Source organism: Trypanosoma theileri (assembly GCF_002087225.1).
Source record: "Trypanosoma theileri isolate Edinburgh chromosome Unknown TM35_Tth_2_V1, whole genome shotgun sequence".
Lineage (NCBI taxonomy): Eukaryota > Euglenozoa > Kinetoplastea > Trypanosomatida > Trypanosomatidae > Trypanosoma > Trypanosoma theileri.
This window is the reverse complement of record NW_021639844.1, coordinates 283,386-310,082: the sequence shown is the minus strand read 5'-3', so window position 1 is coordinate 310,082 and position 26,697 is coordinate 283,386. Positions and strand designations below refer to the sequence as shown.

Below are 26,697 nucleotides of genomic sequence, written 5' to 3'. Positions count from 1 at the left end.
GGGTAGTGTGTTTATATATATGGTTGTTTCTATATATATATATATATATATATATATATATATGTGTAAACTTAACGCTTTTCTTTTTTTCTATTTTCTATTTTTCTTTGTTTCTCCTTCACATGAATATGCCTTAATTTTCTTTTTTTTCTTCTTTCTCCCATCTGCAAGGGACGATGGACGGTTGGGTTGGCAACAGTAACCAAGATAACCATAAAAGCACGGATAGGAAGAAGAAGAAGAGGAAAGGCGTGAGAATGAAGAAAAGAGAAGAGAAGAACACTCTGTGTATATATATACAGAGAATTAATGAGGAAAAGAAAAAAGAAAAGATGGAAAGAAATAACAACAACACATATGCGGGAGTTCCAACAAAAGGAGAAGATATAATGTGTATGTATGTATATGCATATCTCTCTCTCTACTCAAAGTAAATTTTATGTACTATTGTATTTCCACAATATTTCTATTTTCTTTCCTTTTTTTCTTCTTCTTCTTCTGTCTCTTTATTTGCTCTGTTTATCTCTATTTCACTATCTCTGTTCATATGTATATATATATCTGTACTTTTCTCTCTCTCTCTCTCTCTCTCTCTCCTTATTCTATCTTTATATCCATTAAAGGAAACTAAAAAGAAAAGTACTGTTGCTGATTTCTTTTCTTTTATTTATTGTTTCAAAAAAGAAACTTGGCAGGGAGACTACCAAACCCTTCCTGCAGCAAACAAATATCACACATACACAAGAATAAAAAAAAAAGAAAATTCTATATATATATATATATATATATATATATAGATACACATATACACAAGATTATTTGAGAGAAGTAAGCGTGTAGACACAACGAGAGAAGAAAGGAAAAAAAAAGAAAAAAACTGAACAAGAGACAATTAAAGAAGAAAGAGAAGATACACACAGGATTAGTAAGAAAGGGGGGAAAAAAAAACCAAAGAAAAAAACACACAAAAGGTGAGCCAAAGGAATACGGATATATATATATATAGGTATATATCTGTATATATATCACAAATAGATTAGAAAAAAAAAAAAAGGGTCTATCTCTCTGTATATATATATATACATACGTGTGTGTTATTTCTGAAGAAAAGTTAAAAAAGGGAAAAATAATAAAAAAAAAAAGGGAGGTTGAAACTCATTTCCTTTTTTTTTTTTTTCACTCACTACCTCTCTTTCTCTTACAACACGAAGTGAAGAGAGTAGACCTTCTCTTTCTATCTATTTATCTTTTTTTTTATTTATCTTTAATTGTTTCTCCATTTGGTTTATTTATTTTTATTGTTATTTTTATTATTCGTTTAACGCGGAGTCTACATGTGGAACGAGGTGAATGCGGGTGAAAAGAAATCCATTTCTACAGTTGCGAGAAACACAACGAGTGAATTCCAGAGCCGTGTAAACAACAGCCCCAATACCACAGGAACTAATAGCAATACGACTACTACTACTACTACTACTAATAATAATAATAATAATAATAATAGTAATAGTAATACTACTACTAATGCTAATATGATTAGTACGAGTATGGGGCATGATAGTCAAGAAGGAGGAGGAGGAGGAGGAATGCGTGGAAAACATTATCATCGTGGAGACCCATTAATGCGACCAAGCAGTCGAATGGCCTACCATCACAAACACCACAGTATTCAACACCAACATCAATTACAATTACATCAACATCAACATCATCATCATCATCAACAGCAGCAGCAGTTCCATACATCCAGTTTCCCTGCGGGGTATTCTCTGCAAACCTCCTCTTTAGCCCCACCAGCACTGCCTTCTTCTTCTTCTTCCAGCAGTTATCGTGCGAAACAGAACAGACGTAAAAGTATAGAAGATTACGATGAAGAGGAGGATGTGGATGGACTCCATTGCCCTTCTTATGCAGCCGCCACCGCATCGGGATTGACCATCCCAACAACAACAACAGCTAGTGGAAGTAGTAGTAGTAGTCGTTTGGCTGCCCAACAACAATACCCACATCTGCAGCGATCCACAAGTATGGATAGTAATAGTAATCATACCATGATGCAGCAGTGGCAAAGTGCAATGTGTAATCATGCGGCTGGGAGTCGTATGAATCCATATGAATATACTAGTTTGCCGTTTCCACCCTTTTCCATGCCTATGCAAGAGGCGGTTAATTACACATATCAACAGTGGGGACAAACAACAGGAGTTCCTTATAATCTATCTACACCTTTTACAACAACTACCACCACTGCAGCAGCCCCTCAGTATTATCATCATCAACACTATCAACAACCACCACCACTACCACCACCACCACCACCGCCACTAACACAACAACAACAACAACAACAACAATACCATCAAGGTAATCCATACCCAAAACAACCTCTTCACAGTCATGAATATCAATGCTATCATTATCAGGTACACCACCACCATCAACAACAACACCAGAGTCACCACCGTCATCATAATAGTCAACATCAACATCATCATCATAATAGTCAACAACAACCACAACAACAGAGTCAACCTTCTCAATTCCATATGAGCCCTTCAATGGAAGTATCTAAAACCGAATTTGACCCTGGACTTCCACGCATGGATGAGAAAAAGGATACTGTGTTAGACTATGTGAGAAGTAAAAGCCCAACTGGAATGATGGTACCAGAAGGAGGAGAAGGGGGAGGAGAAGAAGAAGAAGAGGGGGAACAGAGTTTGATAGGGGAATTAGCAGCTACTATTACACCCTCCAATAGCACAAGTGCACGTCGTGGACACAAACTCTCTCAAGAAGGTGGCGGCGGCGGCGGCAGTTCTCAGTTCACAGAGTTAGCGGGTGGTTCTTTGGATGGAAGAAGTGGAAATGCGAATGTTGGGGATGTGCAATCTCAACGCACTAGCGCAAAGCCTGAGAATGGTACAGGTGGTAGTAGTAGTAGTTTGAAAAGTAGTTGGAGTCTTGCTGGTGGAAATAGTGGGACGCACACATTTAATACAGCAGAGAATAATAAATCCTCTACTTCACCCTTTACTCGTTTTGCAACAGCAACACCACCAACACGTACTGTGGCAGAGACACAAGGTCTTCAACCACCATCTTATAAAAGCTCGCTTTTGGCAACCGGGGGGAATAACAATAATAATAATCATAATAATCATAATAATAATTATCATCATCATCATCATCTTCATCATCATCACATGTATACTTCAATGAAGGGTATGCCCAATTTGTCTACGTTAAATGAATCGCAAGATGAACCCATTCCTCTTGAATTAGGCTGGACTCAAAAGAAGGGAAATACGACAGGTTTACAGGAGACACCAACAGAAAAACGTTTAATGCCTGAAAACATGTGGAAGACAATGAGTAAAGAACCGATGACTTGTACACCTGATCCAGAGCAACAGAGTTCTACTATAATAGATGGTGAAAAGAAAGGACCAGCACTCTCTATAGAAGCTGAACATGAAACAACAACAACTACAACTACTACTAATACTAATACTAATACTATAGGTATGCCAGAAAGTCTTAAAAGTACCCCACAGATTGAACAGTATGGTAAAGCTGAAAGACCACCTTCTCTTGATTTATGTGGGTCTAATGAAGCCGCTCGTCGTGGAATTCCAATGACAGAGTTAGCTTGGGTGCGATCGTATCCCTCCCTTCCGCATCATCATCATCATCATCATCATCAACAACATTATCATCATCATCATCATCATCATCATCATCATCAACAACATTATCATCATCATCATCATCATCATCATCATCAACAACATGCTCAGCCAATGTATCCACTTAGTTTATCTTCAGAACCTTTAGGAAATAATTATGATCCTCCAGCGCATCATCGTTCACGAAACTCTAATGTGGCAGGATCACCTGTTGCCTCTTCACATGGTGTCTCTACGGGAAAAATACCCTCAACGACCAATCGTCTGATGGGTCCTCCAGGTGTTGGTGGATCATCATCTGCTGAATCTATTGTTGATATTCCCGGCAATCAACATCGCAATCAAACGGGTTTGACACAACAACAACAACAACAACAACAACAACAACAGCAACAACAACATTATTTAAATACTGGCACGAATGCATCACCAACTGCTGGTCGTGAGGGTTTTGTGGAAGCTGGAGGAACCTCCACGGGTTCTAATACTAAAAATGCTGGACGAAAGTTTACTCCCGTCACTTCTTCACCTCGCTGTGCCATGTTGTATGAACAACAAGGAGTACAGGAAGATTTATTTGAAGAGAGAGATGTGGAATTGCCATTTGATTTTTCTTCTTATGGAAATATTGTTTCTTTTGTTAATGCTATTGCCCCAGAGGTAAGTATAGATCGAATCGTAGAAACATCATGTAGTGCTGATGATACGACAGGAGCCCTTCAAGAAGAGTCTGGAGGGGCTGAACCCAATTTAAAATGTATAGAACCATCTATTTCTTTAATAAATGTATGGAAGTCTTTGGATTTTCCATTTGCTTGTACTATTCCACTTCCAATGCCAGTTTCTCTTGCACCTATGCGACATCCACAAGGACAACTTGCGTATACACCATTTCTTAGTGGATTTCGTCTTCGATTTCTTGAGACATCTCCAACGTACATGAAACTAAAGGCTATGAATCAAAGTGTAAGTGGTTCATCATCTGTTACTTCCCAACATAATAACGCTATGAAGAAGGAAGAATCTCCATCTTGCACTTGCTCTACTGGGATTATTACGACTACGAATAATACAACCTTAGGTACTACTACTACTAGTGCTACTGCTACTACTGCTAATAATAATAATAGTAATAATAATATGGAAAAGCAGGAAACAATAGGACGACCAACTTCCACCTCTTCTTCTTCCCCTTGTGCTAAATCTCCAGAAGCTATAGCCTCACCTGAAGAGGCACAAGAAAATATGACGGAGAATTTTTCACATGATGTAGAATTGGGTTTTGTTACTTGGGGAGCCACAGAAAGGCCAGACCAGCGAAGTCTATTATTAGAACAGGTATACGAACTTGCAGAATCTAATCCACGTTATTCTGTATTATTAAGTGCTACTACAGATGAATTGGATCGTCAATCATGGTTTGCCGTATTATGGCAACCCGTATTTGATCAAGGCCATACTGGAAAACATAGTTGTGGAAGTTTTATTGTTTACTATGCATTACGTCCACCACGTCATATTGGATCCAGTTGTGTCTCTAACGCTATTTCTTCAATGAATAGTGATTGGATGAGTCCTGTTTTCCGCTGCGATCGTGAAGGAATTCAATGGGATATGTGGGCCCCAACCGCATCTCCATGTGATGTTACGAATGACGTGGTAGGAAAGTCTATGGATAGTCCTATTGGGGAAAAGACAACATCTATATCTGTATCAGCATCCGCTTCCTTGGCAAAAGAAATCAATGGAGAGTTAATTACAGATATAGCCACAGAAGCTTCAACCAATAGTATAGAAAGTCGTTATACTAAAGTACAAAGTTCAACACGATCTTGTATAGAGTCTACTATGAATGGTGGAGTTTCTTGCCTTCCATTAAATAATTCCCCTTTATTAGTAGCAGGAATGGGATCCACAACATGTCACGGTGTTGCCCGTATTCCTGTTGTGGGTGTAGTACCTAATCGCTGTCGTGCAGATGTGTGGTTTCTACCATGTTTGCACACGGACTCACAAGATTGTCGTAATAGACAGCGAAAGAATAACACAACATCCTCACCTCGTTGGCGTTATCGAGCTCCACTATTTCTTTTTACGGCCGCACTACAACTCATGTCTTGGAATGCCTTGGAAGAGTTATGGCGTAAAGTGGTGAAGAGAACAGGAATTCAAGGCAACATGAGATCATTAACAATCGGCAGTAATAATAATACTAATACTAATAGTAATACTAATAGTAATAGTAATAATAATAATGAAATGCTGATGGATAATGGATCAAAGATGAATAATGTTCCTCTCTCAGTTGTTGCTGCTGCCGTTGCCGCTACTGCAACTACTACTGGCAATGGTAATACTAATAATACTAATAATAATAGTAGTGTGGGTGCTGGTGTTACGAATAGTACATACAGTACGAATACAAGTATTCCATCGCCCTTATGGCCTCCTGCAATGTTGCCTGAAGATATTGTATCTGGTCTGGATTTATTAATTGATGGGGCACGAGGCTATCGACAATATCGTGAGAGCATCAATACAGATACTGGCACAACAACAACAACAACAACAATAGGAGGAGGAGGACAAGAGTCTGCGGATAGTAATGGAGGAGCAAACAACACTTTGGGTGATGGGGCCAGTACGGCTACGAACACAACAATTGGGACGGCCACCGTGACGGATATGGCCGCTGTTGTGGAGGGACTGCCGGACTTTTATCAATGGGCACAGTTTGATGCGCCGCTGTTGAAGTATGCAGAGCGCTACGTGTGAGTAGAGTGTGGGAATGAATAATTGATAATTGATAATGATAATAAAAATACGTACAAGTTCTTGTTGAGATGCAGAGGGGGAAAAAAAAAGAAAAACGAAAAACGAAAAAAGAAAAGGTGATGTCGTTATCCACTTTTATAGAAGTGGTTTATTGGGTGATGAAGAGGACAATGCTTCAATAAGAGGAATTAATGAAGGAAAGGATAAGAAGAAGAAGAAGGGAGGACAACAACAACAACAACAACAAAAGAGGTAAGATGCGACTAAACGCGTGAGCAAACGGGACGAGAGTTTTTTTTTTGTTTTCATTTTAGAACGAAAAAAGACAAAAAAAAAAAGAATGAAAAAAAAAGAGGAAAATGTATGGGCGAGAAATTCAGTTTTTTTTTTTTGCGTCTGAGGGTTTTGTACAGATACTTCACATAGGAGAAGTTTTCACACAGTTTTGTGTGTGTAAAGGGGATATTCGTGGCATTGCGATATTTTCTTGAGCACCATCTCTGTGTTTATCTGATGATTTCACCTTTTTTCATTTTCATTTCCATTCTTGTTATTATATTTTATCATTATGTTCCTGTTACCGCTATTATTACTATTACTATTATCATTATTGCTACTGTTACTATTGATGACTGTATTATAGATGGTAAGAAGGATGATCCTGTTTTTTTTTTTTTTTTTTATATCTTCTTCTCTGGGTTGCATAAATGACACTTTTTTTTTCTTTTTTTGTTCTTTCTTTCTATTCTTACTGCTATTATTATTATTACCCCCTTTTTTATTAATCCTGTACATTGCCCTTCTATAAACATGTGTATATATATATAAAGTTGTCTAATTGAGTGATTGATTGGTTCTATTTCTCTGTCTGTGTGTCTGGGAGGCTGAGAAACAGCCAAATTACACAGTGTAGGTGATATGCTGCGTTGGACCGGTGGCAGTAAAGCACGCGCAAGTTTTCGACAAGGTACTATACCCAATAATAATAATAATAATAATAATAATAATAATAATAATAATAATAATAATAATACTATTAATAAGAGAAGGAACCATAATAATGTGTATAAGGGAATGTATACAGAGAAATTATCATTGGCGGACACACGACCATTACCAGTATCACATGCACAACCCTCACAATGTCTATCTAATCGAAGAGAACACTCTCTACAGGACGAAATACACAAACGTCATCGTAACAGTGAAAATGGTCCCGTTCCCCTTTCACAAGTGAAGTTATTTGCAGAACCTCATTCCTCACTTAATAGTAGCAGTGAGGAATCACGCAATCACAGAAAGAGAGAGACATCCAATTCCTCATCCACATCTAAAGAAAGTGGACGTGGTGTGGATTGTATGGCACTCAATTGGTCTTTAAAAGGTGCTTCTTCTCCTCCTCCTCCTCCTCCTCCTCCTCCAACTACATCTACAATGGGACCAACAACAATAAGTGATTCATTACAAAAATATGAAACTCCAGGATTTTCAGAAAGTGGCACAATAGAAACATCACAATTCCCACCACCAATATCACGTCCATTGGAGATTTTTTCACATTCCGTAACACACAGGCCTTATGAAGTAAATGATAATATCTATACAAGCACTGGAGAAGTGGTATTCCCTCATCACAGTTCTATCTATACAGAAGAGCCTACAGCACTCCCAGGAGACTCTATGGATCATTATAATATCCCGTCGGCTGCGAAGTGGACGGGATCCTCCTCCTCTTGTACACCGCCGTTCCCTTTTGTTTTTGAAGAAGAACAAAAGGGATGGCCACAAGATGCTGCAGAGATGTGGACTCCGCAAAAGAAGTCCGTATGGCAATCTATGAATTCCACTGAAGATGGACAACAACAACAACAACAACAACAACAATTAGAAGGGAGAAGAGGTTTTTTTTCTTCACAACGGACATGGAATGATTCGGAGATGAATCCAACTTCACAGTATATGGTTCACCGGCCGTCTATCACATCATTTAGTCCAACCCCCGGACCAGGAGATATACATGGATGGAGTGATGAGTCTGTTACTATAGTTGCAAATGGAGAGGGTTTTCCATCTACTTATCTTGGTGAAAATTACGCCATGTCTTTAATGGGAAGTGGTGCCAACTATCCTACTACTACTTCTGCTGCTGCTGCAACTGCAACTGCTGAGGGTATGTTCACAGGTAGAGGCAATGCTAATAATACTAATAATAATAATAGTAATAGCAGAACTTATTGGTTACCCGGTCCCCCTGAAGGATATACCGGTATTCCTGGTCAAAGATATAATATACCCAATCAGGATTTTTCACTACCATACACACCGTCTATGATTTGTTATTCAAGTGAAGAGATCATTCCATCACAGTCAATACCAGCAATGGCTTTAACAGCAGCACCTTCTCTTCCTTCTGATTATTCCAGTTCCATTCCAGTCTACGTACCACCAAGAAAAACACCTAATCAACAAATCTCTACAGCCGCCCGTATATGGCCAGTGGGAGAGGAGGATAATATCTCCTTTTCACCGGTAAAGTACACCACACCCTACAATCATATGGAAATAGAAGAAGTACAACAGAGAGACAGTAGTACTTATTATCCTAATACAATAGTAGCAGCAACACTGGCAGAGGCAGCAGCAACAGCTCTTTTTAGTGGTGGTATACGTAGTGGACAACCGTTGAATCTATCTGGTGAAATTGTTTCTGCAAGGTATCAGGCATTTCAGCGCCGACACCGTAAAGGTTAAATTGTATTACACACAGACATATATATATAAATATATATATATATATATAAACAGGTGGTGTGAAAAAAAAAAAAAGCACCTAATGAAAGTATAACCTATCATGATATAGGTTTTGATATTACAGAAAAAAGTATATTTTTTGCCTATTTATTTATTTATATTTTGCTATTATTATTTTTATAATATTCTTTTTATTTTTTGTTTTTTTTTTTTTCTTATGTGGGCGACAAGTGGTATTACTAGTTTCAGTTAAATTTTTTTTCTTTTTTTTTAAAGTTATGTTTTGTTTGGGATTACTATTAAAAGATCTTCTGTCTACATATCTATATTCTTTGTGAAAGAGAGAGAGAGAGATGGAGAGAGTATCTCCATATATCTGTTACTGTTGTTTGCAATAGAGAAAATCCTCTTTATTTCTTTATTTATTTCATTTTTACCCATATAGTGTAGTGACTTGATAGAAGTAGTCATATGAATGTCTGGTTTGAGGCAACACGGGCAAAATGTGAGGTGGTGTTTGAAATGAAACTAGCACTTTACACAGAGGCCTGCGCTTCCCTCTCATCATCTGCCAATAGTAACAACAAGGACAATAATAAGAACAATAACACAGAGGCGGCGATAGAAGTATTTACTGAGAATATGTTACTTAACAAACCATTACGAGCTCCCAACAAGACGAGGTGTTTCTTAGATGAGATTGAGGAAAAGCTTCATACTGTGTATGATGGGATGGAGGATGGATATAATTTAAAAGAAGATGACTTGACAGCATTTGAACAGGTAAAAGATGTTTCTAAAATAACTACATCCTCTTTAGATACTACTATTACTACTACTACTACTACTACTACTACTACTACTACTACTACTACTACTACTACTATGATAGAAAAAGAATCCGATAACAACCCGCAGCTTTACGGGGAGCTCACATCAAAAGGGGTTCGTCAACTACATCACATTATACTACAGACTCTTAATCAAAATGGTTTTAATGTACAAATGAATGACGATAATGTTTTAATAAAACAGAAAAACAATCCACATAAAGAAGAAATCGAAATGCAAACATCCTCTCAGAAGAGTCATCACACTATTGTAGCTGTTGATGTGGGTAGTGGCACAGGTAAATTATTATTTGAATGGTCTTTACTCGCCCAGCGGGATACTACAGACTGTTGTTGGACACATGTGGGGTTAGAAATAGCACCATCTCGTATGTGTATTGCTCGTACGGCACTTCAATGTACTTCTGAGCTTGTGCAGGATTCCAGAGAAAAACAACAACAACGATGGGTTCTCAGTTCGTCAAAAGCAGTGGAAGAAGATATATCTATGGTGTTGGGTGAGGTAGATATCTTTTCACCGGGGCTTTTAACCAATGAGACATTTCTTCCTCTTGCTGAGAGAAGAATACAAGGAACTATGACTAATCACAAGAATAACAAGAAGGAAGAGAATATCTTTCGACATTTTGTTGTGTTTTGTTCTGGACTGGGTTTCGCAGAGACTGCTGTTCGTGAACTCTGTGCTGCACTAGAACGTATGTGGTTAACATCAAACACACCCGGTTCTTCTTCTTCTTGGTCTTCTCTCACATGTGTTTTTCTAATCCGCGCCTTTCCTGAAGTTCGATCATTTCCACTCTTTCGACTCTGTTCAGAGACTGGGACGGTGCGTGAATGGAAGGATGGTGGAGTTCTCACAATGACACGGTTGAACACAACATGGATGAATGAAGCCCCTGCGTGGGTGCTATCGCTTCACCGTAGGGAGTAAAATAAGAAAAAAGAAAAACAACTGAATGAATGAGGGAGAGAACCTTCAGGGTATCAGGCAGTCTGCTACCAATATTTATACTCTTTCAGTTGTTTCTTTTCTTTTTTTTAGTTTACTTTATTTGTGAATTCATCTATTTTTTTTTTCTTTCCTTCTTCAATGTATGTCTGCGTGTTTTATTTTTTTATTTTTGCTTCTTTTTGTCCTCCTTTTTTTTTTTTTTACTGCCACTATTACTACTTTTTGCTGTTTCTATTCTTTTTTTTCTTTTTCTTGTTTTTAATATTTACTTTTATACTCTGGCAGGGAACAGTTAACACATCATCATCATCATCACTCCCCCCATCCTGCGTGTGTGTGTGATAATAGGCTGCTAATATAAATGTGGTTTTCCTCACGTAATATTCAATCCGATGTGGCTGTGGCTCTCGTCATTGTTGGGGTTGCTGGAGTTATTACTGTTCTCTACCACAGATCTCACAAATCCCGTACGGGTGGGTGGATTCCATCACTGCCATCATCACTCTCTTCATTAACATCACTTTTATTACCGTCCTCCTTATTATCATTATCATCACGGCGCCGACGACGGCCTGTTCGACTTGTTATCTCTGCCAATCAACGACCGGAATTGGCCACTCGACAGGCCATCACACATATCAACCGCGGGGATATCACAACATTGGGCGAATTGATGTATTTCTTCCGCGGCAAAAACGAAAAGCAAATCCTCCTGGACGATGTACACTACGCCTATCTCCAACGTACCCTCCCCACTTCTTCAACTGCTCTTCCTCCCTCTACTGATGATACTCCTACTAAGACTACTACTAAGACTACTACTACTACTACTACTACTACTACTGCTAATACTAATACTACTATAAAGAGTGATAAGGATATTAGTGCTTCTCCCCATGCGGTGTGTCTCTTACAACGCCTCACCCGCTGCGCTGCGCAGGCCGCACGTCTGCAGGCGGAACGCGCGACGCCTTTTAATCCCGCGAGTCCCGCCGACAATAAACTTCTGCGGGAGTTGTGGGAGGCCGCCGGGTTGGCGCCAGACGACTTCGCCCCCAGCAGCCCGGCGTGGGCCGCTCTCGGCTTTCAGGGCCTCAATCCCACAACCGATCTCCGCGGCGGCGGCATCCTCGCCCTCCGGCAACTCGTGCATTTCGCACAAACACATAACGACGCATTTAAAGAGATGATGGCGTTTAACAAGAAGGCACTGGATGAGGGGGAGCACCATTGGTATCTCCTCGCCGTCGTTTCCATTCATTTCACAACGCAGTTGATACTACAACAGGATTACAAAATGGATCTACCACAGTTGGAGGTGCTGTACGATACAGTAATAAAACAGGAGAAAGTGGAAGAAAAGGATAGTGATGGTGTTGTTTCCTCTGACCAGGCGGGTAAGGAGAGTACAACTGCAATGGAACAGTCCACCTCGCAGAGTAATGAGGAGAATAAAAGCAATGATAACATTGAAAATGAGAAGAAGACTTCTTCTTCTTCCTCTTCTAGGATATGTGAGCAGGAGAGTGACTTTGAAGAGGGTTTCTTTACGCTTCATCATCAACTGTTGTTGCATTTCAAAAATTGCTGGCATCGTGACCTTCCACATGTTATGGAGTACAATAATTACATACCATCTGTATATGAGAGTTTTGTTAGCGAATCTGCAAGGTGTTTGAATGCGGAAGAATCTACAAAAGATACAAGTTAAAAGAAGAAAAGAAAAAAAAAAACCATCTAAGGATGGGAGAGTGAATATGAATGAAGTAAGCAATGGGAAAACACACCAATCAAGTGAAGGAAGAGTTACGATGAGTTGAAGACGACGGTTAGAGAGACAGAAAAAAAACAAAAAAAAACACACACACAAGAATAGAGAATAGAAGAAGTAAAATGACTGCATATTTGGTGTGGGATTACTTGCTTGTTTTTTTTTTTTTCTTTTTGTTTCCTGTCATTGGTTCCGTGAACTACACTGACGTCTGTGGGACTCATTTATACACATTGAACGTACATTCAAACAAAGTTTATTGAACGGTTTATCATTCGTATTTGTATATCTTCAACTGCATATTAGCTGGAGAGGAGTATCGACACGATGAATGTAGAACAACACCACCACCGCCAATTTATATGCGCACACACACACACTCTCATTTGCTTGATTTTTTTTTTTATCTCTCTATTTATTTATCTCTGTTTCCATCTGACCTCATTTTTTTTCTTTTTTAAAAATGTTTCTTTTTTTTTTTTTCTATTTCTTTCCTTGTGATTGCCGTTTTGGTGATTATCACTTTTTTTTCTTTTTTCTCAGTTCTCTACAGCACCAGTTAGCTCACAGGTAAGGTAGCGTGAGAATTGTAGCCCTACTTTGGAGGAGGGATTGGTACAACAAACAAACAAGAAGAATAAAGAAAAAAAAAAGAGGAAGGACTTCAGTCGGCGAAAAAGAGAGAAAAATCGCAAGAAACGAGAAAAAGAAAAAAGAACAAGAGAGAGTTTTGGGTTGCTGCGGAAAAGGCGGTGAAAGAAGGAAGTGAAAGGATCTTTTACACCTTTTATTTTGAGACGAGACGATACGAGACGGTAAAAGAAAAAAAAAAAAAAAGAAAAGAAAGAGAGAAAAAAAAAATAATAAGAACAAGAACTACCTCCCACAACGAGGATAAATTAGTTTTTTAAAGGAAGAAAAAAAAGAAAAAAGAATCCCCCCAAAAAAAGAGAAAGAAGAAGGAGAAAGTAGTGCCTTAGTAAAAAAAAAAAAAAAAAAAAAAAAAAAAAACGGAGGGAAATAAGACACATTGTACACACATATATATATATATATATACTTTTTTTTTAAAAGAGTAACGTCCAAGAGATGCCTACACCATTGAATGTAAATGCGAGAGAATGGCGGCCAACAAGTGATCTGACAACTTTTGTCCTTCCTGCCTCTACTACGGCTGAAGATCCCCATCTGGCTTTAGGTGGTAATACTTCCCCTTCAGCAGCAGCAGCAGCAGCCGCTGGAGTAGATGGAGATGTTGAGGCCCCATCCTTGCAGAATGCCGAACAGGAGGAACAGATACATCACGATCAGGCAAACATGGAGCCTCCTGCGTATTATCCCTCCTTCACACAGGCAGCAACTTCTACAGGTTTAACTGGGGATAGTACACTAGATGGAACGAATTGGACAGAGGAGTTTGAACGCGTTATGGCCCTTACAAAGGAACTTATTGAACGACAAATGAGTGGTGAGGCAAATGAACCAAGAAAGATGGAAACTACTCATATTAGTCAATCAAAACAGAGTCATGCTTCCAGTGCAGATCAAACACCCACACATAAGAAATCTAATGCAACTTTGGCTGTGGACAATAATCGTTTTCCAGCACTACCTGGTGGTGAAGATGAAGTAAGACCTCTTGTAAGCGGTAAGTGGGTCAGTGCTGTTGTTGCCCTTAAACCGAAAAGTAGTACTAATACTAATACTACTGTTCATACTGGAGGTGGAGTTGGTAATGGAGTCTCATCTGGCATTAATAATCCTAAAGGTTCCGTTCCTACTACTACTACTACTACTACTTCTTCTACTGTTGCTGCTGCTGCTGCAACTTCTTCTCCCTCTCTTCATGCTTCTGTACCAGAATTTGATGAGTTTGGACGTCCGCTTCCTCCATTGACTTCAAAAGGTAATAGACGATGGAAAAAACCAACAAAGTCACAACAAAAACGTGAAATGGCTCAAAAAAATGCCTTTGAAGCTTTTGCAAATGCACTTTTACACAGTGTTTCACCTTTTATGGCTCCACTTCGTGAACGTTGCAAAACATCACTTCCACATATTAAGGTAGATCAACGTTTTGGGAAAAGTGGTCAACCACAATCAGCTGTGGCCCAATTTGTTGTGGCACCTCTGGTAACAAATTACCGACCACGACATTTTCACGATCTCACACCTGGAGATTTAATGGAGTTTCATTATGATTTTGCGCAGGTATTAAAACAACTCAAATCGGCTAATGGTATTCATTTTGGATATGGTCCTGTATGGAAGCGTTATGCTGTACCATATTGCTACGTTAATTGTAAGGAATACCGTCAGGAAGTACTGAATTTGTGCCCTGATGAAGTTCCTAATATGCGAGTAGAACCTATTTATGAAGATGATATAGTTAAAGACATCACAGATGTGGTACTCGCAGTTGAGGAGTTGGAACCTTTACAACATATGTCAATAATTCAGGCAATGAGTCGACGAGTAAATTTGGCCCCACTTTTTGACGCTTTTGACGCTATTTTTCAACCAATTGAAAATTATATTATTGTTATTCGCGATTTACACCGTGTTCCATCTACTTTTCTTATTCAAACCTCACAACACGAGATTGAACAAAAACCTTCCCCTCTCGTATTATACAATGATCCCAAATTGTGGTACGAGCTTCCAGTGGTTAGTCGCGTTAGATTGGGAGAAACGACAACCTCATCAGGTGTTTCTCAACAGTACGCTGAAGGGGAAGGACGTCACTCTGTCTCGGCTTCACGGAGTGAAGAAATAGATAAACGTCATTCAACTGGAACTAATGGAAATCATGATTTAAACAATCGTCATTCTCATAACAAGTCACAAATAAAAAAAACTTCATCATTACCTGTAGTCTTACCCGTAATAGGGAGTGTATCCTGCTTATTACTTACGGGGTTTATCTTGTGGAAACGGAAATCTGGTCGTTAAGAGCGACAGAAAGAATACAGAGGAGACTTTGTAGTGAACATTCTTTCTAGAAGAAAGAGACATCATGGTTTTTGTGAAATAACGGCAGCGCATAACTATGAGAGAAGGAAAAGTTACATATGCGAAGGAGAGAGAGAGAGAGAGAGAGATGCATGTTACGTATGCATTTTTAAAAGAGTATCGTGAGCGAAGTAGTCACGTAGGTATTTAAAAAAAGAAAAAAAAAGAAATCACTAATCAAAGTTGATACGCTGAAAAAAAAAAAAAAAACAAAAACAAAAAAAACGCACAAAGAAATTCCTACGAAAAGAAAGAAAAAAATAATTCAATAGGCTACAGTACCAAGAAGCTGAGACCATTTGCGAGGACCTCTTTTGCTTTTCTGCGTTATGTTTTCGCTTGCTACTACGTTCTTTTACAATGGGACCTTTCAATGCATTATTATATCTATTGATTTTTATGATTAGTAAGAAAGTATAGAAAGGGGTGAGTGTATACATCGTACTAAACCAACGTAGAACTTGGTAGTGGAGAAGTATTCTGCGTATTGCAACAACAACAACAACAACAACAACAACAACAACAAAGTCGTCACATATATAAAACCAAATGTAGTTCACCCTACCTTTACTCATATTTCCAACGACCTTACAAATTACTAAAAAAAAATATATTTATATATTTATATATTATTTTTTTTTCCTGTGTCAGATTAAGCATGATTAGTTTACCCTGTATTTATTTATTTTGTTCACCACTTTTACTGTATTTTGTTTCAAACGAAATTTTTTTCTTCTTCCCCTTTTCTTTTTCTTTTTTTCTTCCGCTTGCAAGGCCGCAGCCCTTTTCCTGCGAGTCGTGAGAGTCCGAGTGCGTGGGTGAACTGCACTCGGCGGTGAAGAGAGGCCTGAGGGCGAGTGCTGGAGGGTCGCAGCCACACACCCGCCCGCCATGCCGCACCCCCCGCCCCTCCAGCGGGAGAGGGACGGCTGGGGAGATCTCTGGAGGCGGCGGCAAGAAGAGAGGGGAGAAGAGGAGGAAGAAAGGGAAGAAGGGGAGGGACCGCAGCCGAGTTCCCGCGTCCCCGCCCCGGAGCCCCCCGTCCAGGAGGAGTGGAGGGGAGGACTGCGGGGGCATCTGCACCGACAGGTCTCCGCGGCAACGATGAGTCGACTAGACCTCAGTTCCATGGAGATGGAAGGCACAGAGTGGAGTTGGTTTTGTCAAGATGTATTACCAACCATGGCAAATCTGGAGTTTTTAAAGTTGGCACAAGTGGGTCTCACGGATAAACGACTGACTGAACTTTTACGAGAATGTCAATCGAATCAAATGCGACGTGGTTCTCATTCTTCTTCTTTAAGACGATTAACGGTGCCTGTTGTGTCACGTTCTAGCAATTCTGTTTCTACTGTTTCTCCCTCAGTTCCTATTACGACTTCACCTGCTTGTGGTGTAAAAGGGTCAACACCAAAATCGGCAAGTGACGTTTCCGGTGTGGTGGGAAGTGGAAAGATGGCAGTGAATATGTTAAATATAAAGAATAGACAAACACTGCGTAGATTAAAAGTTTTAGATCTTAGTAAAAATCGTCTCACATACCGTAGTGCAACGCTTTTGGGAAAACTACTTCTATGGGCGTCTGATACCCTTGATGAATTACACTTGCAGGGAAATTCTCTTAAAGATTATGGATTTCAAAATTTGGGTATTTATCTTTCTAAATTACAAATGGAAGTATTGAATAAAGAGAGTTACCTTTTTCCACCATCATTGGTTCAACAATATATAAATCTCACTAGGAAAGATAAGCGCAATATTAATGACGCACGTTCACAACATGTTATGGATAAGGATTCTTCTTCTGCTATAATACCTGAAGGACATAAAAGTAGAGCAGTTGAAGAAATATCCATTCAGTATAAGAGTCAAGAGATTCATTTAGGAATTTCTTTTTTAGATTTACGTGATTGTCATGGTTCAGCGCGTGGGATTTCAGAATTACTTGCTGGAGCAAGTTGTGCTTATCGATTGAAAACTCTTCTTTTATCACGAAACTGTGCTATTCCACCTTCACTTATGTCCCCCAAACTATTTTATGTAGATGAAGAGCCTTCTCCAAGAAAAATAGACGTTATAGGAGTAGAGGAGAATTCTACAGAGCCAATCCCATTGATTGGTACAGCTAAATTTTCTAGTTTTAAGGAGTTTCAATATCCGTGTTCTTTGACTAATGTAAACCTTTGTGGTGTACCATTATCTAGATTATGTACTCCAATAGGTTGTCGTGAGCTATTTCTTAATTTATTGTTTTGTTGCCCTAAATTACTAATATTAGATCTTTCGGAAAGCTTTGATCGCCTTCAGGTTCCACCATCTGTACTTCTGCAGGTTGTATTAGAAGGAGGAGATTTACAAAATGATTCACGTATTCGTTGGCGACTACAACAAGAGATGCAAGGAGAGGTAGAATTTGCTTTGGAAACTGTTATGTTTGATCAGCAATCATCTGTAGGAAACATTATCTGTGAACTGTTAGCACATGCTGCATTTAATGCATCCAGACGTTGTAATATGGCCCCATCAGCATTTTGTTATTTACAAGAACTATATCTAAATGATACTGGTATAAATGATAGAGGAGCCCAAGGATTAGCAGTTGCTGTACGTTCTTCCGCATCTACTGGTGTTCTTTCACACCTTATAGTACTTAATGTATCTAATAATCTCTTAACAGTTTGGGGATGTATACAACTTATTCAAGCCTTTGTTCTTGATTGGTCTTCACCTCCTTCTGTACTCTCAGCCTTGGCACTACAAGGTAACGCAGGAATTCACCATGAGGATAAGAATGCCATTACCAAACTTGGACACATTGTGGAAGCTGCTGTAAGAAGAAGAAGAGATGAGAGTAATGTCAAAATGTATGGAAGTGAAAAACAACCACTTTTACCATTAAGCATTCACTTTGGGGCTTTTGAAGCTCCTACCTTTACAGTCGCCAGTAATGAGACGACGGTGTTTACAGTTCCACCAAGAGAAAAAGAATATTCATCACTACAGGAAAATCATGTAAAGAGTAAGGAAGAAAGAGACTTTTATAATGAGGAAAATGAAATAGAAGAAGAAGAAGAAGCAGAAGAAGAAGAAAATACATATTTCCCTACGTTTCCTTTAACACAAGGAGGAACAATGCCATTTTTACAGAATACTACAGGACCTTCATTTGTTGAGGTTCCAGCAAGTGCATCATTTCAATCACCATTTACAAGAAATATACGTGATAGACACTCATCTGCTCCTTGTGATGTTAGTTCTATTCATGCGAGGGAAACACCACAGCGGTTTCTTTCTTCTATGCCGGCAACTCCATCATTCTTGCAGAACACAGGTGATGCTCCGTTCTCTCCAGAACGAATAATACAAGGACATCATAATCAACATCATCAACAACAAGAAGAAGAAGAAGTGAGGAGACGACGATCCAATAGTAGGAGACTCGTCTCACCTGATCCGGAAGCTGAAAGTAGGATTGGGAGTGAAATTCTAGCGAGTTTCTCAACAGGGGAAGAAAGACAAGGAAGTACTACATCTGTGAGTGTGAAATCCGCTAATTTTCCATTTCTCTCACGTCCTGCCAGTGTTGTGCCGCCTGTTAAGATCCCGGAATGTGAGGATCGATGGGCAATGGCGGTGGCTAGCGCACGGGCGCGTAGTCGCAGTGCGGAAGAGAATACAATAACTACATCTAAACATCAAGACCAGGAGAAAGAGAAGAAACAACTGGAACATCAACAAGAACAACAACAACACGAACAAAGACGAGAAGAAGAAAAACGACAAAATATACAATCATCATCATCATTAGAATCTTTAACCTATTTAAATGAACATAGATCACCACGTTCATCAGGGGCGTTTGATTTTGGATCTCTGTTTGCTTCCATAGATGCTAAAAAAACTCGCAGTAGTGATTTACCAAAGGAGAACACGACATTGCAAGACCATCTTCATCGGAGTCTCGATAGTGAGAAAACAAAATTGATATCTTCGGATAAGGCAGACAATTTATTTCTACATACGGCAAAGGGTACAGAGACAGGGAAAGTACTAGAGAATAATTCCTCACTACAACCTGAAAATGGAGTTTTAAAGGCTATTGAGACATCGTTAGGAACAAAAAATGATGCGCCAGTTAGTGAAATGAAAAACCATACTACTGACCAGGAGGAACAATTGGAAAAGTATCCACTAAAAGAATATCCAAACGAGATGGACAAACCTTTAATAAAACCGATCACTGATGACATTAACAAGAATGATAATAATGCTTCAGATTTTAGTATTACTGCGTCAAAGCAAGAAGAAAATGAAATTGAAAAGTATTATATGCAAGATTCAAATAAGGAACAGGAACAGGAACAAGAACATCATCAGCCGGATGAGAAAACATATGTTAGTGATTCCATTAGTGTTACTGTACGACGAACGCCGTGGAGCAAATACAAAAGTAAGAGATTAAAAGAAGAACTCTTGCGAGAAAAGATAAGAAAACGGAAGATGCGATCTTTTGTATTAACATACTATCACCCAAAGGGACATGTACTTTGTCGTGGATGGCAGTTAATTCACCGTAATGATCCCGTCGGTATGGATGCACGTGCCTGTCTTGAGCGGGATGTTTGGACTCTCTTGCAGCCATCAGTGGAGGAGCGAGAGCGAGTTGAGGTGAGTGAAGTCTCGTTGATATTATCACCTCCTCCATCAGGGAATTACATAGATGAGGAAACCAAGGAAAATGATGACGAGAACAGTACTACTTCTACTACTACTATGAATACTACTACTAATGATAATAGTTTTAGTAGTAGTTGTACTAGTACAAACAATGTTGACTATGGGGCAACAAGGCTGCAGATTACCACGAATGAGCGCCGATCGGTGTTAGCCGATCGACTGCAGTTAATAGCAAATGTTAACAATGGTTATATTGCATTCCCACTCTTTACAGCTGCTCTGCAACGTGCTGCTGATGATGTGGTTGAAATTGTTCGAGCTCTTGTTACTTCCGCATGGGATGTACTACCAGATGTCTATAAGAAGAAAACACCAGAGGCATTAGTACATTCACGACACGGCCATGAAGAAGAACTAGTAAAAGAACTAGGGAATTATCTTGATACTTCTCTTAAAAAGGCAGCAGAGATGCAACTTCTCAATCAGGTATTGGAAGAAAAAGAAGAAAAAACTGAAGAAAAAGAAGAGAGCTATGATAAGGAATCTGAGGCGGAAAAAGTACCTATAGAAGCTGTTGAGATGGATGCACCAAAAATAGGAGTTAACATTGCCACATCTAGTTCTTCTGGTATTGATAAAAGTGATTTCATTGTCCCTTTGAATGTAGATAAGCTTGAGCAACAGAATGAGAAAGTAGAGAAGGAAGAGCCGCAGCAGATAGAAAAGACTGTAGATGAAGAACATCATGATCATCATCAAGAAGTTGATAAAGTTGATAATAAAGAAATACATGAAGAGGAGGAAGAAGATAAAGTTGAAAATTCAAATATTCCTGACTCTGTTCCCTTAAATGATGTTCACACAGTAACACAGGTTCCTTCATTAACACCAGATAATGCCCCAATAAGAGTTTCCGAATCAAATGTAGTGATGGATAACCCCTTGGTACAACCTGTACAACCTTCCACTGCTAATGCTGTTGAGGGAATAGAAGAAGAAGAAGTTGGTCCAATATCCAGACGTTTAACAAGTAGAATGAAGACTTTTATTTTTTCTTTTCCTCATCGTGAAGGTCATGTTATTTGTCGTGGTTGGCGTATACTTCACCGTGATGACTCCCTTGGTGAAGAGGCAAGAAAACGATTAGAGGATGATTTACTTTCCTTTTTACGTTTACCTTCATTGGAGAAGGCAGGGAATACCAGTGTCGATGACAGCAATTGTACGAATAATAATAATAATAATAATAATAATAATAATAATAATAATAATAATAATAATAATAATAATAATAGAGGAGATGCGGGAATGTATACTGTTGACCTTGTTTCTCTAATTTGGGAACCAACATCATCAACAATGCAGCTTCGTGTATTGACGAATGGACGACGAGCGACAATATCTGAGCGATTACAAATTATAATGAGTGATGATCTTGAGGCACTACCGAAATTTACAGAGTTACTACGATCTAATGTATTATATGATACTGTTCATGCGGTACAACTGTATTTGCAGCAGAATGCACCTGAAGAATTATTGGCACGTGTGGCTAATCGCTATCGTACATTGAGTACACTTGTACATTATTATCATAGTGATGAAGCTGCGATGCTGCGGGAGATTGGGGCATCCAGTATATCAGATATAGAGACGGTTGTTAACCCCACCCCTGACAAAATGAAACCGAGAGAGGGGAATAATAATAACAATAATGATAGTAATAGTGATGATAATAGTGTTGTTGTCAAAAATGTATTCCCAGATGGAGAAGAAGAAGAAAAAGAAAGCGAAGCGGAAAAGGATATATCAAAAGTAGAAGAAGAAAGAGAAGAAGAGAAAAATAAAGAAAAGGAAACAAATGTAGAAGTGATAGATGAGAAAGATATGGTACCAGAAACACCACCATCATTACAGCCTGCAGAGAAGACACCGACGAATGATGCCACAGCAGGAACAAAAGAAAAGGAAGATGATAATAATAAAGATAATAAAGAAAAAGAAAAAGAAGTGGAGGCACTTAAGAGAATACCTACTCCGAACTCTTCATTGAGTTATCGTGTCTCTGGAGGGAGTGAAAAAGGTATATATCGGGCTCCTAGCACATCTGTTTCTTATAGAGAAGGCAGTAGCTGTAGCAAGAGCAACACGAATAATAATAATATTAATAGTAGTAATAATAATAATAATAACAACGACGACAAGGAGGACAACAACAACAATAGTAATAACAGCAAAAAGATCAACACGAATAAGAAGCATGACAAAATAAGTAGTAAACATTCTACTCATGATGTTGGGGTTTATACAGAGAAACTTCGTCGACTACAGTTTCTGGCTTATAGTGCAGTAGCCCATGGTGCAATTCTTCTAGATAAACAACAACGAAATAAAGTTAGAATCTGCAAAGGAAAATGGGGAAGACAACCTGTTACCATAAGTATAGAATGGGATGTATTTCTTGTAGTGTGGTTTGTAAAAAAAACAAACTTTGGCATTTCCACACGAAAAATGCTCGTATTAGTACACCCTATTGTTTGTGGTGTACGGTGTTCAATAGAGGATGAACACACCGCGGGGGGTCAAGCACATGTTGTGCATATCTGTGTAGAGCGTAGTTACTCACCGGAGGAGTTGGGGGTCTCCACACCGGAGATGGAAAAAAGAATACAAGAATCTTTATCCGCTTCTTCTAGTAGAAATGAATTATTATCTCGTATAGGAGATGAATCTTCACAGCAACAGGAACAACGAAACCATCATCCATCAATTCAAGGACTCAATAGTAATACCAGTATGGAAAGTACCATATCATCTGTGGAAACTTTAAATTCATTCGCAACAGTGCCAAGTAAAGATCAGTTATTACAACGTGTGATTTCTATTCAAGTAACGTTAAGTAGCGCTTCAAAAGCACGTGAAGCCGTTAATGCTATTCGTAATGCGGAGAAACGTGCTGCTGAGATGATTCGACAGACTATTCAAGAGAAGAATAATGAAAAGGTACATCGTACACTTCCTACCCCTCCAGAGAAAACATAAGAGAAAGAAGAGAAAGTAAAATAAGATAAAAGGGTGTTAATGCTGTAGCATTCCTTTTATTATTATTATTATTATTATTATTATTATTATTATTATTATTATTATTATTTATTTATTTTTGGTGTTCATTACTGCTGATTCGTTGTTTCCTTGGTTTGTTTTCCTTATGGTGGTCCAGGTGGAAGTATCTTCTGATACTATCGGCCATAGACTCGGTTGTGGTTTTTTTTTTTTTTTGTGGGGGTTCCTCTTATTCTGAAAGGGACCAATATATATATATATATATATATATATATATATATATATATATATGTATATCCGCTTTTTTTCATTTTTATTCCTTTGAAGAGTAAGTATATATGCGTATGTACGTATGTGTGTGTATGTATGGCGTGCCGGATGTTTTATTATTGAACTACTTGATTATTTTTTTATTTTATTTTTAACCTTATTATCACTATTTTTTTTTCTTTTCCTTGTATTTCTTGCATATTCTCACTTATTGCATCTCCTTTCTCTTATTTAATTTTTTTTTTTTGTTTTTTTTTCCAACCCCTATCCTCCCTCTCAAAAAAAAATAAAAAAAAAAATAAATGTATATGGCTCATATATACAGCAGGAAATGTATAAGAAGGCACTTCACTCCTTCTTTCTAAAGGTTCATCCAGATTTTTTCCATCACAACCGTAGTCAACAGATAGTGAATGAGAATTCTGTGGCGCGTCTCAACGAATTGCTTAGTTGGGCAAAGTCTTTCAAGGGCGGTACACTCTCCCCACCCCCAGCGAGATCCTTCACACTAACATTTTATCAAAAAGCAGAGGATAAGGCGGCAGAGAGTGCAGAACAAACCACCTCCTCCTTTACACGACGTAGTGGACAAGAGGAGAGTTCACTTATTCAATCTACTTTTGAACTTCCAGAGAATTTCACCCCAAGTGATGCCCATCGTGGGGTAGTGGAACGTTCTGTAAATAAGTTTCTACGGGATTTACTTCGCCGTGCCTCTTGTATTGATAGTATTACAGAATCCATCTCTGCAGCTGAGGATGCCACGGCGCAGCGGGCGGAAGTGAAACCATTACGACGACGCCACGGGCCAAATCGCAAAGGTGCAGAGAAACCAAAATCTCTCTTGGATGAGGCCACTGAAAGTATGTCACTCCAGTGGAGTATTACCCCAGCACCAACCTTGGAGGAGTTAATGGAGGCTGATCAGGTACTCTTTGAGCGTACACTTTCACCTTTACAGTCAGCTGCCGCTCTTCATACACTTCGACAACATCTTGGTGAATTACGGTACCCATTATGGGAGTCTATGCCATTAATTATATCAAATACATTTAATATTGGTGAGGTTACTGGAACATTAACTATTCCATGGGATTTTACTCCAGATCAATTTTTAAGCTTTATTGCACATAATGATAAAGCTCTCGCACGTTGTCGTGAAACTGCCTCACAGTTTGCTACTAAAGTAGAACAACTTATTTCTGAAATTTGTAACGAATTGGAACTAGATGATATTTTAATATCATGTAGTCATAAAGAGGCCTTATTGGTATTACAGTTACTACATCGTAATAAGGAACTTTTACATGTATACGGACTCACAAATTTAACCTTAGAAATTGGTATGCGACATGCTATGCGGGCAAATGGTGTGGTAATTATTAGTTGTAAACTTACTAATGATGAACTACGTCCTTGGCTAAAGAAAATTGAACCTAAACTCAGTTTACAAAAACGTCTTTATCAAGTTTCAAAACAAATGTTAGAAGCAACTATGTGGCATTTAAAGGAGTTTCGAACCATGGCGGAACCTGGTGGTATAGATGCTTTTAATAATGATTGTACCTATGCTGAACGATTAGAATGGGCAAAAGAATTATTTCGCATTGCCTCTTCATTAGCAGCATGGGATTGGAAAGACATGACATTTGTACTTGCCCCTGATGTGGATGTGGATTGGGCAAATGGAATTATTGCCCTTCCGCATAATTTCAATGGTGATGCCTTTGTACGTTATGTTGAGGATGTCCAACATGCAGCGAAGAGCCGCAAACGGGAGGAATTACTGGAGGCAAGTGCCATGGGACGACAGGCGGCGGAGATGCAACGACAACAACAACACAATCGTGAGTTAATGATGGAGGATGAAGAAATGGAGACATCTCATCTCAACACACAAGAAGGAGAAGGAGGGAAAGGAGAATCACATAATTCTTTACAGAAGAAGAACACCGCCAACGACACGGCACGGCATGATCGACTTCGAGATATGTACCGCCATGCCAGTCCACACATGGAGGAGTATCTCGCCTCCAGCAGTCATCGCGTAGATCCACTCTCCGTGGAGCGGCCACTCACACACGCCGTTACATTCAACTCTGATGCTGAAGCCGATCAGCAATTGCGATGGGAAGGATTCTACGCAGATCCGTATGTGGATCAAATACCCACTGGCGATCTTGACGATATTGCCCATACCTTTCAAGTCACCAATCGACAGCACCGTGAGGATGCCGCTCGGCAACTGTTGGAGCAGCTGCGGGATACCTACGGGAAGAAGAGTCGCAGGTTTGACTATCAGAAGATGGGAGATGTTCTGGAGATCAATAACGCCAAGGTGCAGCCAAAGGGATTCCCAACACTCACACGCGGTTTAAGACCAACGGACTAAAAAAGAAAAAAAAAAGACGGAGGAGGAAACTGAAAAAAAAAAAAAAATAAACAACACAAATAGATAGATGGAAATAAAAATAAAAGTATCATGAATATCTATTGTAAATTATTATTATTATTATTGTTATTATTATAATTATTATATCGCTCTTTTCTTTCTTTCTTTCTTTATCTACATATTAGCATGTGTTTGCCCCCCTGTGTCTAGGAAAGGGAGGTCATTCAAAGCGGAAAAAGGACCTTTGTACCTTTTGACAGAGTTCATGTGGCCCATATTGTACGTTTGTGTTTCCCGAAGGAAACAAACAGATACACTCTCTCTCTAATCCGACTAGTATGGCTTTCTTTTCATTTGCCTTTTCTATCATTACTATGAAGGCAGCAAGAATTGGGATTGTTTTGTCTGCACTTCAGCGGTACCGTGTTACCCCTCCGACTACCAATATTGTGTTGGATGTGTTTTGGGTGTCAAAGGTCCGCGAGAGAATACCTAAT

General features: G+C 39.0%; 7 protein-coding genes across 7 annotated transcripts; all 7 read left to right on the top strand.

Moving 5' to 3' along the window:
• Positions 1 to 1,334: 1,334 nt before the first annotated feature.
• Positions 1,335 to 6,461, top strand: TM35_000022040 (uncharacterized protein; the record flags this gene model as incomplete). Its single annotated transcript, XM_029021522.1, has 1 exon — positions 1,335 to 6,461. One exon carries the CDS (start codon positions 1,335 to 1,337, stop codon positions 6,459 to 6,461), a length of 5,127 nt encoding a protein of 1,708 aa, XP_028886944.1.
• Positions 6,462 to 7,379: 918 nt separating this feature from the next.
• On the top strand, positions 7,380 to 9,212 carry TM35_000022030 (uncharacterized protein; the record flags this gene model as incomplete). Its single annotated transcript, XM_029021521.1, has 1 exon — positions 7,380 to 9,212. One exon carries the CDS (start codon positions 7,380 to 7,382, stop codon positions 9,210 to 9,212), a length of 1,833 nt encoding a protein of 610 aa, XP_028886943.1.
• Positions 9,213 to 9,683: 471 nt separating this feature from the next.
• On the top strand, positions 9,684 to 10,994 carry TM35_000022020 (uncharacterized protein; the record flags this gene model as incomplete). The annotated part of the gene is made up of 1 exon (XM_029021520.1): positions 9,684 to 10,994. The coding sequence occupies one exon, from the start codon at positions 9,684 to 9,686 to the stop codon at positions 10,992 to 10,994; it is 1,311 nt and encodes a 436-aa protein (XP_028886942.1).
• Positions 10,995 to 11,376: 382 nt separating this feature from the next.
• Positions 11,377 to 12,726, top strand: TM35_000022010 (engulfment and cell motility ELM family protein; the record flags this gene model as incomplete). The annotated part of the gene is made up of 1 exon (XM_029021519.1): positions 11,377 to 12,726. One exon carries the CDS (start codon positions 11,377 to 11,379, stop codon positions 12,724 to 12,726), a length of 1,350 nt encoding a protein of 449 aa, XP_028886941.1.
• Positions 12,727 to 13,875: 1,149 nt separating this feature from the next.
• TM35_000022000 (putative transmembrane transport protein) lies at positions 13,876 to 15,738 on the top strand (the record flags this gene model as incomplete). Its single annotated transcript, XM_029021518.1, has 1 exon — positions 13,876 to 15,738. One exon carries the CDS (start codon positions 13,876 to 13,878, stop codon positions 15,736 to 15,738), a length of 1,863 nt encoding a protein of 620 aa, XP_028886940.1.
• Positions 15,739 to 16,689: 951 nt separating this feature from the next.
• On the top strand, positions 16,690 to 23,517 carry TM35_000021990 (uncharacterized protein; the record flags this gene model as incomplete). The annotated part of the gene is made up of 1 exon (XM_029021517.1): positions 16,690 to 23,517. The coding sequence occupies one exon, from the start codon at positions 16,690 to 16,692 to the stop codon at positions 23,515 to 23,517; it is 6,828 nt and encodes a 2,275-aa protein (XP_028886939.1).
• A 622-nt stretch (positions 23,518 to 24,139) lies between these two features.
• On the top strand, positions 24,140 to 26,200 carry TM35_000021980 (uncharacterized protein; the record flags this gene model as incomplete). The annotated part of the gene is made up of 1 exon (XM_029021516.1): positions 24,140 to 26,200. The coding sequence occupies one exon, from the start codon at positions 24,140 to 24,142 to the stop codon at positions 26,198 to 26,200; it is 2,061 nt and encodes a 686-aa protein (XP_028886938.1).
• Between the last annotated feature and the right edge of the window lie 497 nt (positions 26,201 to 26,697).